A 17294-nucleotide genomic window follows, 5' to 3' on the forward strand; every position below is an offset into this window, starting at 1 on the left:
ATATTTACGTTAAAATTTTTTCGTAAATTTAAGCATTCTTGTGGCAATTTTTGTTGCCTAATCATTCATATTTATATAGTAATACTATCGTCATTCAATAAAAATATATTCATTCATATTGTTATATCTATGTCATACACATTAATATTTCTTAAGTTTCCACTCAATATGAGCGCGTCATTTGATATGGGTTTACCATAGGAGGTATTTTCCAACAGCCCACGATCCAAGTGCTTTTGTCTGCTTCGCATTCAAAAATATGACAGCTTCGTTTGCATAATTGTCTAATTTATCAATTTTTAATTTTTTAAAATTTACTTAATTTATTCCAATTTTAGGGCGAACAAATAATTTTATGAAAACAAATCGTTTAGTAATTTAAAAAGCAAATTTTTTATTAAAACTAATTGATTAATTTTTGACAAAAAGAGCTAATTTTTGACAAAAGAGCTAAAAAATTAAAAATTTAGAAAGAACAATTAATTATTTTCATTCATATATATATCATATATTGCATTCAAATTGTTTCAAAATATTTGTTTACTTTTATAAAGAAAGATTTTGAAAATTACTTATCTTTTTTAATAATCTATATACTTTTTTTCCATCTTTGGCTTGGGGTAAGATTGGTTAGAAGCAAAGTAAAAGTTTGTTCTGTGTCTAAATATGTTAGGAAAAATATTTTTATCTAAAAAAATTCAGATTATTGTGCCATGTTTCCAAGTTTCTTACTATTTTCTCCGAAAACTCTATTGTCTCTAAGGCAAAAATCCCCACGAGCATGATTAAACTATGTTTTTTATGTGGAAAAGTATTTCCTTAAACTCAAATGTTTGTTTAACATGAATCGATGGCAAATGGTATTTAAATTGAATTGAATCAATTATTGTTTGTTCAAGGGAGAAACGCTGGCGTTTGCCCTTTCCGCCAACAAATCCAAACAAAATAAATTCCTGGAAGCAAACTGAAGTGCTTGACCAGCTGTGAAGGCAAATAAATGCAATAGATACAACAAAAATATATACGAATATATTTATATAAACCATTAATGACTACGCCAAGGTCGAGTAAAAATCAAAAAAAAAAAAACTACTTTCCGACGGTACGAGCAGCTGACATAAAAAGCTCAACACTTTTTTTTTACCAATTCTTGAGTTATATTGTTTAGATTAGATTACGGCTACAATCAATTGTAGTTGTGATTGACAAATAGCTGAGCAACAAAAAAGGAAAGAAGAAGTCTACTATGCCACCTTGATGGAGCTCTAAGCAAATATAAAAACCTTTAACCAAAAAAGAAAACAGAGAATCAAAACCAAAACAAATTACGAGCCATAAGTGATATCATGCGCTGCGCTACAATTTTTTGGCACACAAATAAATACAGAAATGGGCAAGGAATAAGAGAAGAAATATATATCTATATATATATATATATATATATATATATATATATAAATACGTATATGAAGAGGAGGCAAAAATGTATGTAACTTAAAAATAAATGTTGATGTCACTTTTAAATTAAAGCCAAAACAAAGGTTAGAGGACAACGACCAATGCCGCGCAATGGTTTAAACATAGCTAAACAGAAACTCAATCTAAACAATGATCATTGGCATCATCATTGTGGTCATCATGCTGTTGCTCGAAACTGATAGTCATCTCTGTGTCAATAACCACAAAAGCCATCTATCCTCTCTTCAAAAAATGGGGGAAAGCAATACCCCCAAGTTGGTTGGAATCATGTTTGCGATTGTCTATAAATAGATATCTAGCCAGACGTTTATAGTAAATGAGTCGAGGCTGAGGGGCAAGTTGGGGCTGGGGGCGACTCAAGTTCGCATTAAAGCAGCGTTATAAATAAACAAGCAATTAAGCAGATATGCCTTTTACTTGGGGTAGGCTTTCGTTTGTTAACTTATTTAAAGTTGGCTCGATTAGGCGATTGGCGCTTATCATAAAATGTTTAGATATTTACTGTATTCTGACATGCCCATAACACTTTGCAGATAAGATATATGAAGTGAAAAAAGTTAATAATACAAGCCGTTTTTTTTTTTGAGAAAGTTAAGATCTTATAGAAAAAGATGCCTTTGTTATGACATAGCTAACGAAATTTGTTGACTTTGCCTTTGAAGTTTAGATGAGATCAGCGATTTTTTGGAGTTCATAATTTTTCTTGTTTATAAAATAATCTATATATATATATATATATATATATATATATATATATAAGTTTTGAATAGAATGTTTTTATTGTAGTTTTATTCAAAATTTGTATATTTTTTGGAATATAGATATTATTAATACATTTTTTAATATTTAAATATTAAAAACAAATATATTTAAATATTAATATTTTAATTTAATTTAACTTCTACAAATACGAACTAAAATCACCAAAAAAAAATAAAAATTTATTTAGTCATTCAAAGCTTGTCTTACATTTTGTCTCTAATTCCCAATAATTAACGGTATGCTGAAAAAACATTTTCAAAATAGCTTATTAGAATTGGTCTTACTTTATCTAAGTCGCATTCATAACTGTATATTTTTGAATATGGCCAAACCATTGGACGCTAGATAAAATTCCAGAGGCACACGTACATGCAGCCAATCAGAGCGATTGATTAGCGACACCTACATTCCTTTCCATATGTCGAGCTAACATTTCTCGTTAGTTCCCATTAGGGTATTAGGGCTTTGATTTATTGACAGAGTGAAGTGACAGTAGTGAAGTAGGCCGCCAGCTCTGCGGGATATGTGTATGAAAGATATGCGATAAGTAGTCGAAAGTTCAAAGAGCAACGTGACATGACGTCACACGCACATATCAGCTATGATGTGATAACTTTTAAGTTGCGACATTTATTGAATAAATATAAATATGAGGCGGTCTTAAGTAAAGGTGCTAAAAAAAATAAATTGAATAAAAATTGCAATTAAAATCTTTGTTTGGCCTCAAAAATCGGGCCCACCAAAAACAGCTGTTGCTCTCCGAGAGACAGAGCGCTTCCATTGCGCTCTCTCTTCCATTGAGTATCACAGAGTGTGAGAGAGAGAGGGAGCGCTTGGTTGCAAAGTTCTTTTACGCTATTTCCTGCTCCGCTCATTGGTGCTCTTTGCTCTTACGGCTTTTGCCATGTGCTTTGCTCGCGATGTGTGCTCTCAGAGCGGCGTCATTTTTATTATTAGTTATGACCTCATCATCGATTATTGCTTTGAAAGCGTACGGCTGTGAGACTGTGCATGTGTGTGTGAGAGTATTTGTGCGTGTGTTGGTCGTTTATTGAAACGAGTCGTCAGCGCTGCTGAGCAGCTGCAACCTGGCGGGGGTAAACTGTGGGCCAGCTAGCGGGCGGCTGACTACCTGTAGCTGAGCGGCCCGGGCGCCACGAGTGTTGTGCAAACAAATCTAACACACCTCTTGTTCAATATACATAAATATATTTTTTTTCGCTATACTCGACGGCTGTGTTCTTGTACCCTGTACTTAACACATAATTACAGTATATTATTCTTTGTCTTTGTCTGCAAATCACGGAAGCTGTATTAGCTTAGATTTTAAACTAATATATTTAAATCTTAATATTAATTAACGTTTGTACGGGTATTAAGAAAACAGGAAACTATACATCATAAAATATATATTTCTATAATATTGAAAAGAGCTGAGGTTTTCAAAAATCTATTTTTTGAAGTCCCAACGATCTTTAAATATTTTCTCCAAATGATTATTTTTTATAATTTTTTTGCTATAGATTCTTATACTATTAAAATACTTTGAAATTGCCTTAAAATTGTTTAAAGAAAATTTTTAAAAAAAGATATTTAATCTTTTTTCTTGTTGAACTTTTACAAATTTTTACTAAATAAAAAGCTCAACTGCATTTGAAAGCTATCAAAAAAATGTTGAAATTCATATAAGTACAGGGTATCATAAGTGCGATCATCTTGCCTTTAGCTACTAACTGACATAGCTGTCCGCTGATTAATCTTCATCTACATAAGGCAGACCAAAGCTCAGCGCTATTTGACATGTGTAGCGGCATGTTGTTTTGCAGATTTGTATGCAAATATTTTGCTCTCTAACCGCACGCTTGTCTGTGTGTGTGTGAATGAGTGTGTGCTTTGTGATTTAATTTACAAGCTGTTAAATTTAAATGTGTGCTCTGTGATTTGTTTAGGCGCCTATTGTTTATATAGTTTTTGCGCTCTGCACCTCGCCAGACGCACATGCGGGTTCTATCTGTCTGTCGAGTTGTCTCTTTGGTATGACATGCAACATCAGACATCATCAGCATCGTCATCATGATGATGATAATCATCTTGATCATGCGCTGGCTCATCAGCGTCATCTAAAGTTCAATGTACATTTGTCTCTTGCTTAATTGCATTCGGAAATTGTTTATTACTCATTTGTAAGGCAGTCGCGCGTGGGTCAATGAAATCATTTATGCAGTTTCATTATTTTCTATATATTCTTCATGTTTTTTCTTAATATTAAATTTGTTTATTTGTATTTAAAAGGCTTTGCACGACTGAATCGTCAGTTGATTTGGCCCCAGGCCAACAGGAAAATTGCATTTGCAGTAACAGATTTTTTATCCATTTCAATTCTTATCATTTGCGGATGTGTTCATATGCTTTAAGCATTATGAGTGATCCAATTTATGCTAAATGGCGCTTATCCGCCGCTAATGTACTGTGCGGATAAGCTATAAGTGTTGCTATTTTACAGCTAATCCATTCAGCATCTCGAATTGAGGCTTTGATTAATACTTGAGGATTTGCCTATCATTCTAATGCATTTAACAGCTGTTAAATCATGCCGGATAAACGCCTCTGACGGCACAAATTAAAGTTTAAATACCTAATGGCGTTTATTATGAAATAACCAAGTGTAATTGCAGGCTCGGATAAGCGCGGATATGTATATGTAATTGAAATGTGTAACTAATAGTTTTATCCAATATAAGACTGATACGGTTTTATTTATATATTACGAAAGGCTAAATAGAACGAATAGAATAATAAGATGATCCTAGCCGGATAAGTGCTTATCATTTAAATTTTATATGATAATGAGAGCTTGTTTCTTTTTCAAGCTTACTATCCAGATTATCACAAACTAATTTATCACTATATTAAATTGAATGTGAACAACTTTTCAAGTGGAAAAATACTTGATGTGAATCGGGAATTTTAATGAATTGTTCAAATTTGTTTAGAATCACGATTAGATCTTAAATCGTTTATAGATGTCGGGTGAACGATACAAGCTAACTAATCGTCTTTATGAACATGTAAATGATGGGAGATCTAACTGTTGTCACGCCCCCATAAAAATACCATTAAATGAACAGATCATCAGACATATGTCAGGCTGCTATTAAATATGGCATTGTAAAGTATTTAATTGCGATATATGACGTCTTTTGAGTTTTACAATCAAAAAAGAAAAAGCAAAAAAAAGATTGCATTTCTTCTGATTTGTTATCAGCCAGCTATAGGCCTCGACTGCCTTATAGATTGACTTAACTGATTCATATATGGGACACGCTATCTAAACCACGTAGAGCTCCGTTACTCATATATTTATGACCAAAAATACTTTATATATTTTAGCATAGTTTTGTGTCTTATCATTACGAATTATTTCTTTTAATTTTCATCTATTTCCGCTTGCCTCTTATCCAAATTCTTGTTTACAAATCGTATTTTACAAACATTTATCTCACTAGCTCAGTTTCTGTGTTTCGCTCTCATTTATAATTTATTACGCGGCTATAAACATTTCTGTCCCACTGTAGATTGTTTATGAATGCAAGGCCTTAGTTAAAAGCCCAATCAGAAAAAACAAAAAAAAAGGCATAAACAGAAACAAAACTGTAGAAGAAGTTAAGAAAACTTGTTTACCGTCCTCAATGGAGGCCCGGCAATTGGCTCATCATGTCAAGTTCTTAGAACTGTTAACAGAATTTCATCACGCAGTTGTGAATCACGGTAGCCGGCATACTAACGAAAGTACAGGGTATAACAGGTAAATAGTGTTGGAAGTATCTAGAAATATTTCATATTGAAAGCTCTATGTGATTATATACGAGTTGGGTTGCAGTATTGTGGTAGCCGATATACCCTTTCAAAGTGGTCAAATACGGGGTATTACGAAAAATGTTTTCTGTATGCATGCAATATAAATAAATATATAAACAACTTAATGAGAAACCTTAAAACCACTAAGCAGCATGGCGTAATTATAGAATACAGGGTATTAAAAATTGTTAAAGCATTAAAAAAAAATGTATTTATATATATATATATATATATATATATATAAAAGAATAATCTTCTTAGACGAATGCATGAGTGATAATCTTGCACATAAATACATAGGGTATTAAGTTGACAGGGTATATGGAAATTAGCAATTTATAAAGCATGAAAAAGGTTTACTTGTAATACACAGAAATAAAACCCGAAAAAGTATTTTTAACACTATGGAACTACTACAAAATGTGTCTATATAGTAGCTTATCATACCCCATTAATAACAACAAACACAGAGCATAACATGAAGAGTCAGCATCTGTTTTTATATGCACAATTCGAAGTAACTCCACTGCGATTGCACTTCCTCATTGAGTGAGGAGCGCTGTGCCCGGAAATCTTTCAACATCTGAACAATGCGTGTATTTCGTGTATTTCTCTGACTTATGTGTAAACAAAACATAAAATTTGTTATGTCTGTTTGCCATAAAAAAAACGCACACACACACAGATAGAGAAATACCAAATAAGTTGATGGCGCAACCTGCAGCCCAAAAAAAAAAAAAACAACGACGCCCACGCGGCAAACGAAAACGAGATCGGAATGGAGATCGAGACGGGCCAAATGCGCCCCAAAAATAGAGCTGGCCCAACTCATTAATTTGCCAAATTTAGTGTGGCCAACACTTGAGCGTTGCCAAGAGCCGTTTAACCACCCCTCGCCACCTGCCTACGCCTTTGTGCATGTGTGGGCGTGCCATCTTCTTGTACACATATGTCTGGGGTGCTGTTGCGGCTGCTGTGGCTGATGCTGTTGATGCAGTCATGTAATTGGCATTTCGCTAGCCATCTCTTTCACGCTCTCTTGCTCTCTTTCTCCCTCTGTCTGTAGACAAGTTTTGACCACAGCCTGCACTTGTCGCCGCCGCTGCCTTTTGGTCTATTGGCTTTCAGTTTCTTGGCAATGACATAATCCCCATTTGCATTCACAATGCTCTCGCTCTCCATCTCCCTCTAGCTCTCAGCTGTTTTTATTTTTCTGACCAAATTTTGAGCATAGTCTATGATTAAATTGTTTTCTCGCTGCGCGTGTGGGCAGCAGCAAACAACCAGACTAGTTTGTTTAGGCCATAAAAAATGTTGTCACCCCACTAAGCTGACGCCTCTGTAGCAAAAAAAATGTTAAAAAAAAAACAACTCAAAAAACAGTCGCAACATATTTGCTAATTGGGCGTGATATTTAGTGCGATTTGTATGCCCAAACAAAGAGATCAGGTAAATGGGTATATATAATTCATATTAGCTACGCAACATGTCCACAATTCGTAGCAGACTATTCTAAAACATATATTAATTAAGCTCTACTAAATGTGTATGTAAATAAACACAGATCAAGTTTTAAGCCTATTATATAAGTCACTCTAAATGCTCATGCCCAGGTGTTAGACTTTTATTTATTTCATATAAAATAAATATATATATATATATTTTTAATAATTATTAATAATATATATTAGTTTATTATTTCGATTACAATTAAATTTCTTAAGTGTGTTTATACTTTTTACTAAAGTATTCAAAAGAAAAACTGAAAAACATTTTATAATTAGCAATTATTTAATGATTAAAAATAAATTCTGTATTGAGTAGATTTATTTATTATATATAACAAAGAATATTATCAACAAGCAATTAAAAACATGAACTCATTAAATAAAATGAAATCATTTAAGCCTAAGGTATAAATATTTCTATATGAATGAGCGAATCTCTTATTTTTAAATTTCCTCATCGAAACGTTGCACCCAATTGTGATTATTATCTATATACTTTTTTTTATGGGTACACTAAATTAGCTAGATTATGGATTGAAGTAGCCATAAAATTGGCAAACAATTTTATAATACATTATCAGACTCAAAATCAATAAAAGTAAATAAATAAATGTAAAATAAAATTGATAAAAAATAGGTCAAAAACAAAAGAATTTTTTGCAAATTTTAATATTTTTGAGTATTATTTTATTTTATATATTAACTAAATTGAAAAATAAAATAATATAATTAGTAATTTTTTATATCAATATATATTATAATTTTTTTTTATTTTTTATTGTATTTCAAGTAAATTAAAAAAATATTTTTAAATAGGTTTCTTTAATATTATTTCGACTCTAGACCTCAGCCCAAGCCTCAACAGCTGGAAAAAACTTCCTGACAAATGTACTTGCATTTGAAATTTATTTGCCTATACTGTTTATCAGCTGGCGCCTATAAATTTTCTATAAAAGCTCCCATACGTATGTAGCTGCTTAATTAGCTATTAATTTGTTTGTGTATAAATTTGCCATGGTCGACATTGAAAAAAATATAAAACAAATACACAAAACTTGACGTCAGCTTCCCGAGCTGCTCTCAATTGACAGCTGATAAGAGTGTTAAAATGCCCAAAGTGGGACTAAAACACAAACAAATTGAGTATTATTAAATTCCAAATTAGATTTAGTTGCCTAACGTAGCTCAGCTCAAAAAGACCTAAATAAAAAAGTATTTTAAAATATTTCAAGTGTGCTTTAAAATATTTTTGATATTAAATTAATTAAATTAATTAAAATAAAATTACATTTAAATTTAGTTACAAAATGTAATTTAATTGTGCTAATGTGTCAATAGGGTTTCTTAAATGTATTTCGAAAATTACAATTTTAGCAACAAAGAAAAAATTAACAAATTCATTTTTTTTTTTTATATTTTTGTTGTTGTTTACGAAATTTGTTTTTACAACTTAAATTGTGCATGATATCATTTTTGCGTTTTCCATTTAACGAAAACAAAATGTATTATTAAACAAAATATATTGTACACACTGTGTATGTGTGTGTGTGTAAAAAATATTTCAAAATGAAATGGAAATCAAGTAACTGCGTCGCGAAATATCATTTGCCCAGTTTGAGTTGCCTATAAGCGCAAACAATATCAGCTCTATAGACATATATACATATATATATGTATATATATATATATATATATATATATATATATATTTATGCACATGGCATATATGATAATTTTCTGCTTTTTCTCTTTTTTGTTCTCTTGTTGTGGCACACGCGTCGTATGCGCAATATTTGCAATAAACAAATTATTTCTTGAACTCAGCTCGCTGCACAAATGATGCAATTGCCATTGTATGCATCGCGATTGCCGCTGTTGTTGTTGTCGTTGTTGTCGCCGCTGACTAGCTGCCAATTGGTGGCAAAAGGAAATACGGAAGCAGACGCTGCAATTGCCATGCTGCCGGAGGCTGCCACAGCAGCTGCCACAACACAAATAGCGTAAAGCACAATTTTCTCACGTCATTTTTTTTTTGTTGTCTCGCTAATTTATGGCAAAGTTCTCGTTTTTGGCACTTAAATGCTGAACATGACTCGTTTTGGTGTTCTCAAAACATGGAACGTGCCTCGCATCCGATTCCAATTGAGAAACATTTAAAGCTAACCATTTTTTGTTGTTATTTTTTCCTATAAAAAATAATTTTTTTGCTTTTCTTAATTTTGTTTACAAAAGTTGTTGTTGTTGTTGTTGCAGTTTGTCATACTATTGCGTGTCCTTCGCTTAGTTCATTGCCATTTATAAAAAAGGAAAGTGTCGTAAAGCATTTGTTAAGACAGGTAGTTGGCTTTGTTTGCTTATGGCGTTCCTGCTTGATTAATTTAAAGTTTTATTGAGTAATTAATTGGGAATATTTATTAACAAATTTTATTAGAAATAGAAGAAGTGTTAAAATGTTTAAAAAGTCAATATTATTAGACAGCTATACAAATTATAGTCTGAAAGCCTAATTTTAAGTTATGAGAATTGCAGAGAGAGGTTCAAATGAGGATGATAATAAGAAGAAATGAGAGATGATATAAGACAAGGGTGAAGAGAGATGCTAGATGCTAGATGCTAGAGGATAGATAATAGATAATAGATAATAGATAATAGATGATAGATGATAGATGATAGATGATAGATAATAGATAATAGATAATAGATAATAGATAATAGATAATAGATAATAGATAATAGATAATAGATAATAGATAATAGATAATAGATAATAGATAATAGATAATAGATAATAGATAATAGATAATAGATAATAGATAATAGATAATAGATAATAGATAATAGATAATAGATAATAGATAATATATAATATATAATATATAATAGATAATAGATAATAGATAATAGATAATAGATAATAGATAGACGATAAATGAGAGAAAAAGGAAGAAAGGAGAATAAAGAGAAGAGAAATTAAAAATAAGTGAAAAGAGATGACAGATGAGATATAAGGATAAGAAATAACACACAAGAGATACGAAGGGAGAGATAAGAGACGATAGGTGACGAGTCATGATAAATGAGAAATGAAATAGGAAATGACAGATGACAGATGAAAGATGATATAACGTGACAGATGAGAAATGAGATAGGAGAGCTACAAACAAAGCCTTACCATTATATCAGCCCAACAACAGTACTATACTATATTTGAAAATCGCAAAGAAAGGCGATTGGTCAATAAAAAATAATAAATAAATGACTAATTAAATATATGATGAAAAGTTGCATTTAGGCTAAATAAACAACAGACGATTGTTAATTGCTTTAACAAACATGTAGATGACTTATTTAATAACTGTTTTTTCATTATTCATAATATTTACAGAGAAATTCTGAATGCCTGGAGAGCGAAGGCGCGCTGCAATGTGGTGCCCGATGAGCGGACACAGGAGCTCTTCCACGAGCTAAGCTTTCATCCGAGCCAAAAGCAAAGTAAGTAAAAATTATGAAAAATTATGAAAATTATGAAAATTATGAAAATGATGAAAACTAATGGGAATTTTCCTTGAACAGTCAGCGAAATGCTGCAAACGGCCAAGAAGGTGGCCCGCAAGGGTCGGGGGCAGACGAACGGCTTGACATTCGGACAATTTTGTGTGCTGGCCGCGGATCTGAAACGTTTTCGGTGAGTTCCTCCATCGAATCGATTTGTGTGAACTGAAAATAAGAGTAAAATTTGTTTGACATCATTTAGCGCCTCAAACTTATCGAACGCATCGAACTTCACTGATGTTAGATACCAACAACTCTCCAGCTCTCTACTGCAGCAGCAGGACGATGCTGCCCAAGCAGCGAATAGCTCCAATAAAACGCAAACGTCTGGGCAAGCCGCAGCCAATGCAGCGACAACAACAACAACAACTACAACACCTGCCTCTAAGCATTACAACAAGAAATCTGAGAATTATGCCACGGAGCTGCGCAGTACAAAATCATTTAGCAGCGTCGACGACACCAAGAAGAAGAAGAACGCCAGCAATGAGCCAGTCGAAGTCTTCCTCGGCGGCTCCTGCAACCCAACCACATGGCGAGCCGATGTAGCTATACCCGCACTAAAAGAGCTGGGCATTTCATTCTATAATCCTGTACGTATAACAAAATTGAGATATCTGTAGAAATTTCTATATTAACAATTCGATTATCCAACGCTGCAGCAAGTATCCGATTGGACGCCCGATCTCATTGAATTGGAGCATCGAGCCAAGGAAAAGGCACGCGTATTATTCTTTGTTATGGATTCGGAAACACGCGCATCTGCTGGTGCCATCGAGGCGGCACACATAGCGGGTCAAAACTGCAAGCAGCTGGTGTTGGTTTTGCATCCCTATAAACCAAATCAGAATATCCTGCATGAGCCTATTTCGCATCAGTATGTTAACTCGAGTCAAACTATCCTTGAATTCTATTTACTTATTTCGATTTCTTTTTATAGAGAATACCTCGATTTAAGTCGCAATCAAATGATACTTAAGGAGCTGGTCTCCCGTCGCGGTCTGCCAGTGTTGGATAACATACCGTCTGGCCTGCAGCGCACCAAGGATATCTTATCTGGCATCAGAGATCCACCGTCCAAAATATCTTCTATATTAGAGTGAGTATTGAGAGAGAGATAAGAGATGAGAGATGAGAGATGGGAGAAGGGAGATGGGAGATGTGAGATGAGAGGTGGGAGATAAGAGATAAGAGATACAGAGATACAGAGATGACTAATGACTAATGACTAATGACTAATGACTAATGACTAATGACTAATGACTAATGACTAATGACTAATGACTAATGACTAATGACTAATGACTAATGACTAATGACTAATGACTAATGACTAATGACTAATGACTAATGACTAATGACTAATGACTAATGACTAATGACTAATGACTAATGACTAATGACTAATGACTAATGACTAATGACTAATGACTAATGACTAATGACTAATGACTAATGACTAATGACTAATGACTAATGACTAATGACTAATGACTAATGACTAATGACTAATGACTAATGACTAATGACTTATGACTAATGACTAATGACTAATGACTAATGACTAATGACTAATGACTAATGACAAATAGAATCCGTTCGTTGTTCCGTAAACTGAGCTTCGTTAAACTGAACTCTCTCTTGAAATTAGAGGAAGTTACTTTAATAGGCATTCTTAATGCGATTCCTTATATAAAAATAAAATATATGAATATTATCATAATAAATCTCATATCTAATAAAACTACATCTCTTCTATCTTTGCAGTACCGTACGCGGCGCCTTCGATCGCGTCAATCCCCAAAGCGAACTACTCACTGTGGAACAGTGTAAACGTGCTCTCTTATTTTTAGGCTATGCTCAGAGTTTAGTTAATTTAGATAATCTGAATAAGATAATAATCAATCAACGCGAATCACTGAAACTATTACAAACGCAAAGTACAAAGGCGGGCGAGCAGCAACTGGAAGAGGAGCCGCCTCAGAGAAGCTGCCAGGAGCTGATCGATTTCGATCTGTTCTGTGTGATCTCCGCTTACCTCTCAGTGCTGCAGCAGGAGATACACGAGAGCGGCTGCATTTCGCCCATCAAGGGCACGAATGTGCCGCCGCCGCAGGTCTACTTTACCAACGGTGAGCTGAATAGCTGAATAGCTGAATCACTCTATCGAGACAGCTGAACTAACGTTTCTTTCGTTTTTTGTTTGCCAACTGCAGCTCCTGATGTGGACATCTATTATGCTGCCAGCAAGAATATATCGCGCACGTCAAGCAATGCCAGCGTCCCGTCGAATAGCAGCAGCGGCATTGGCCACGATCTGGAGCGGCAGAGCCTGTTCGAGCAGCTGAGCCGCAGTCGGGATAGCGGCACCTCGTCGCCGCAGCCGCTGGGCGGCGCGTCCATAGGTAAAAAATTGCAGCCACACATAATGCTGAATGTGGAATCGATAGAGACAACTGAAATAATCACAACCAAAACGATAGAAACCAAACCGTTTATGGCTGTCAGCAACACCAACAACAACAGCAACAACGCCAACAGCAGCTGCAGCAGCAGCAGCCATCAGCCCGCCCCGGAGGAAGAGGAAAGCGATTCCAATGACTCGGTCTTCTCCAGCAGCAGCTCGATAGCCAGCGCTGGCGATGCCCTCTGCTGCTCTGGCCTGGATCTGCGCGATGTCTATTTGGGCGGCAGCTGTGTGCTGCGCACCAAGTGGCGCCAGCAGCTGGCCGCTCCCTATCTGCAGTCCAAGAACGTTAGCTTCCATACGCCCGCGCTGCACGAGAGCATTCAGCAACTGGCCACGCAGCAGCCAGAGCAAACGACGTCGACAACGCCGCAAGTGGCTGCCGCCCAGGATCAGCAACAGCAGCAGCAGCACTCCTTTGTGCGCACGCGACGAAAGTGTCGTGGCAACCAGCTGCAGCTGGAGGAACAGGAGGAGCTAACCGTGGCCGAGGAATCACTGAGCTGGTCGCTGCCGCCCATGGCAATGCGCCAGAGTCTCTACAATCCCGCTCTCTTGGACTCCAGTCGTGTGCTGCTCTTTGTCATCACCAACGAGACGCGATCGCTGGCGCCCATGACTCTGGCTGCCCACTGCATTGGACTCATGTACAACGTGGTGCTCGCCGTGCAAATGTTGCCCGAGGACTGTGTGTTGGGCGGTGAAAAGGTGAGCGAGATGGGAAAGTTAGATTGGGCTTATGGGAAAATCTAATTGGGTTAGTTAGAAGCTAGTATATGAGTTCTGAGAAAAAATGGTATAAAATTGTTTATTTTTAAATTCTCACAATATTAAATATTTGCATATATATCAATAATTTCTCACATATTTTTAGAGTCTAACTAAAATTTCTAATTTAATTCAAATTGGATTTTTCATTAATTGTGAAACTTTCTTTGCCATAAAATTTCTAATTGTGATTCCAATTGGGTTCTTTATAGTTAACTGTGGCCGCCATCAAGGACTACAATCGCGGTCGCTCGTATCTAATTGATCTGGCCAAGCGGCAGGGTGTGCCCGTGTTCAATGACATCCAAGCGGCGCTTGAGTGCACCGTGGCCAAGGTGCGCGCGTATAATAACAGAGAGCGCAGCTAAAAAGAAGAACATAAAGAAATGGAAAAATCAATCGTACCTGTGTTTCAGTTCTGCAGCACGTGACAAATCTAAGCTAAATTTTTAATACTTAGTGCAATTTATGTAACTGTCTATTTAATTTAATTTCCTTTTTCATATTTTATGGCCTTACTATAAAAGAAAAACAAAAACAAAAACTTTCTTAACAAATGTGTCTTAATTGTAATTGATATGAAAAAAAAACAAAAAAAAAATCTGTACTAAACTTTGCTACGTATAACTGTTTCCCCACTATGCTTACATACATATATATTATAGATACGTATACGTAATATTCCTGTAAAACTGTAAATGAAATATGTCGTCGCCCAGAGAGCGCATTTCAAAACAAAAACAAAAACAAAATGGAAGAAAGCATTTTGCTTTATACTAATTTATTATTTATTTAAAATACCTTAACTGTACATGTATGCATGTGCATTAACTGAACAACTGTAAATATTAAACACATACATGCATACACACACATACATATATATATATATATATTTAAAATATTCATAAATTTAAGTAAATAATTCAAATATATTTAAATATTTAGTGAGCATTAAACCATATTTACATATACTTAAAAAACAAAAAACATATTAATTTAGTGGCCCACTGTACCCAGTTAGCAGGCAAAAATATCTCAATAAACAAGTTTTTCTAACATAACACAAAAATTTTATATAAAAACATAAAATTTAAATTAAAAAGATTTAATTCATTCAAACAGCTAGGCAGCGATCGCTCTGTTAAATAACAGCTGATTAACATTTATCACAGTTGTGGTAGCTACACAGATATCGATTACAATCATATCGATATTTATAGTATTAGCTTTTTGGAACAGCTGGCAGCACGCTTTTCGATCAGCCGCCCACAGTGCGGCGCACTATGCGACGTGACAAGTGACACACACATACACATGCACGCGAGTAGTGTGTGGAGAGTGAGAGAGGGAGAGAGCGCGCACGAGAATGCCACATTCTTACGCTCTCCGCAAATATTGTTAAAATTTGTGATTTGTTGCTATTTTTTTTTTTGGCGTAGCTTCTTTTTGGTAAACATACAAAAGTTGGCATTTTTGGTTGTATTGTTCGATAAACCCTTTGAATCTGGTTTCGCTTGCCTGCCAATTGCTACGTTCTTCACATTCCCTCACTCACCGACCAATTCGCTGTGCCGTTGGATTTTGCCACTTTGATTTTCAGTCGCCTATTGCTCGTATTCGTCTGTGGTACGTACTGTGCCCTCGTCTAGTTGGACTGTGTGTATTAGTGTGAGCGTGTGGGTTCAGTCAACCCGCTGCCAGCGGCACAGGCCCCCGCTCCAAAAATAATGCAAAGTGTGTAAAATTTTGATTAACAAAAAAAAAAAACAATCAGGCACGCGCGTTTTATGCAATTCTGACGTGTTTTTAAACAGCAAGTGAATAACACAAAAAATATTGTTTGATTTTTGCAAAAACAAATACGTAACAGCAACAGCGGCGTCTGTGTGCTCATGTGTGTGTAACCAAAGCAGCTGTGTAAGTGTAGACGCGAGCGTGCCAAAGAAAAAGAGAGGCAGAGCGAGCAATGAAGTGATAAGTGCATACCGCTCTCATGCTCAAGCTCTCTCTCTCCCTCTCTCTGTGTGTGTGCGAAGGGACTTGTTGCTGCCGTCGCTGGCGACCGTTGCAGACAGAAGCCGTAGTTGAGTTCAAGTGACGACTTCGCACTGAGAACGACCAAAAACAAAAACAATAACAAGAAATATATATATATCGTTTTTGATTGATATAAATGAATATGCAGCAACAGAGTCGCAGCTGAAAATAAAATAAAATCATTTTAATGTCCAAGTGTTCGCCGTTACGTCTTTAATTGGCGCGCAGCAAGAAATACACACAAACAACAAACACAAGCACGAACACACACTCGTCTATATAACATCAAGAGCAACAATAACAATAATAATAACAGTAGGACAGGCAAAAGCCGCTTAAGTGCAACAGTAATAAAAAATAATAATAAGAAAAGAGCCAAAGCAAAACAAAGAAATAGCAATAAGAAGCACACGAAGAGGTGTGCAAGCGTGTAAAATACGATTTGAGTGCCAAAAAAGAAGAAAAAATTAAAAACATCAGCTTTCAATTATAAAGACGAACCATGCAAAAAGCACAAATAGGAAGGAAATCAACAAGTGTGTGACGCGCGTCTCCGTTCGTTCGGTCGTCTGCTCTGCTTCGCTTTCATTCATGCGGTCAACTAGAGTCAACAGCCATAACAGCAGCGGCAGCGTCTGATAAAAACCCAAAGCAACAGCAAAAACAAAAGTAACTGCATACCAGTAATAACAACAACACCAACAACGACAGCTACTTCCAACGGCGAGCTTTCAAGTAAGTTTCCATATGCAACCGTGTGCGTGCGTGTGTGAGTGCATATAGATGTGTATGTGTGTGCAATTAAAGACACACACTCACACATACACACCTTCATTCGCTCTTCTGCATGTGTGTGTTTT

At 35.3% G+C, this 17294-nt stretch overlaps 1 protein-coding gene across 4 annotated transcripts in view; it reads left to right on the forward strand.

Moving 5' to 3' along the window:
• LOC115482732 overlaps positions 1-14852 on the forward strand; it is a 32029-nt gene extending 17177 nt beyond the window's left edge. The window contains exons 2-10 of one of the 4 annotated variants that reach the window (XM_030223712.1): positions 10993-11099; positions 11181-11292; positions 11362-11752; positions 11822-12036; positions 12100-12258; positions 12927-13291; positions 13376-13564; positions 13643-14334; positions 14607-14852. In XM_030223712.1, coding sequence (XP_030079572.1) covers positions 10993-11099; positions 11181-11292; positions 11362-11752; positions 11822-12036; positions 12100-12258; positions 12927-13291; positions 13376-13564; positions 13643-14334; positions 14607-14762 — 2386 coding nt within the window. In that variant the 3' untranslated portion in view covers positions 14763-14852. Of the gene's footprint in view, positions 1-9496; positions 9608-10992; positions 11100-11180; positions 11293-11361; positions 11753-11821; positions 12037-12099; positions 12259-12926; positions 13292-13375; positions 14335-14606 lie in introns of those variants that run through there. The other 3 variants (XM_030223713.1, XM_030223714.1, XM_030223711.1) reach the window with 3 other exon arrangements.
• The last annotated feature ends 2442 nt before the right edge of the window (positions 14853-17294 follow it).

The sequence above is a fragment of the Drosophila hydei genome, unplaced genomic scaffold (assembly GCF_003285905.1).
Source record: "Drosophila hydei strain 15085-1641.00,03,60 unplaced genomic scaffold, DhydRS2 tig00000265-arrow-arrow-pilon, whole genome shotgun sequence".
Classification (NCBI taxonomy): domain Eukaryota; kingdom Metazoa; phylum Arthropoda; class Insecta; order Diptera; family Drosophilidae; genus Drosophila; species Drosophila hydei.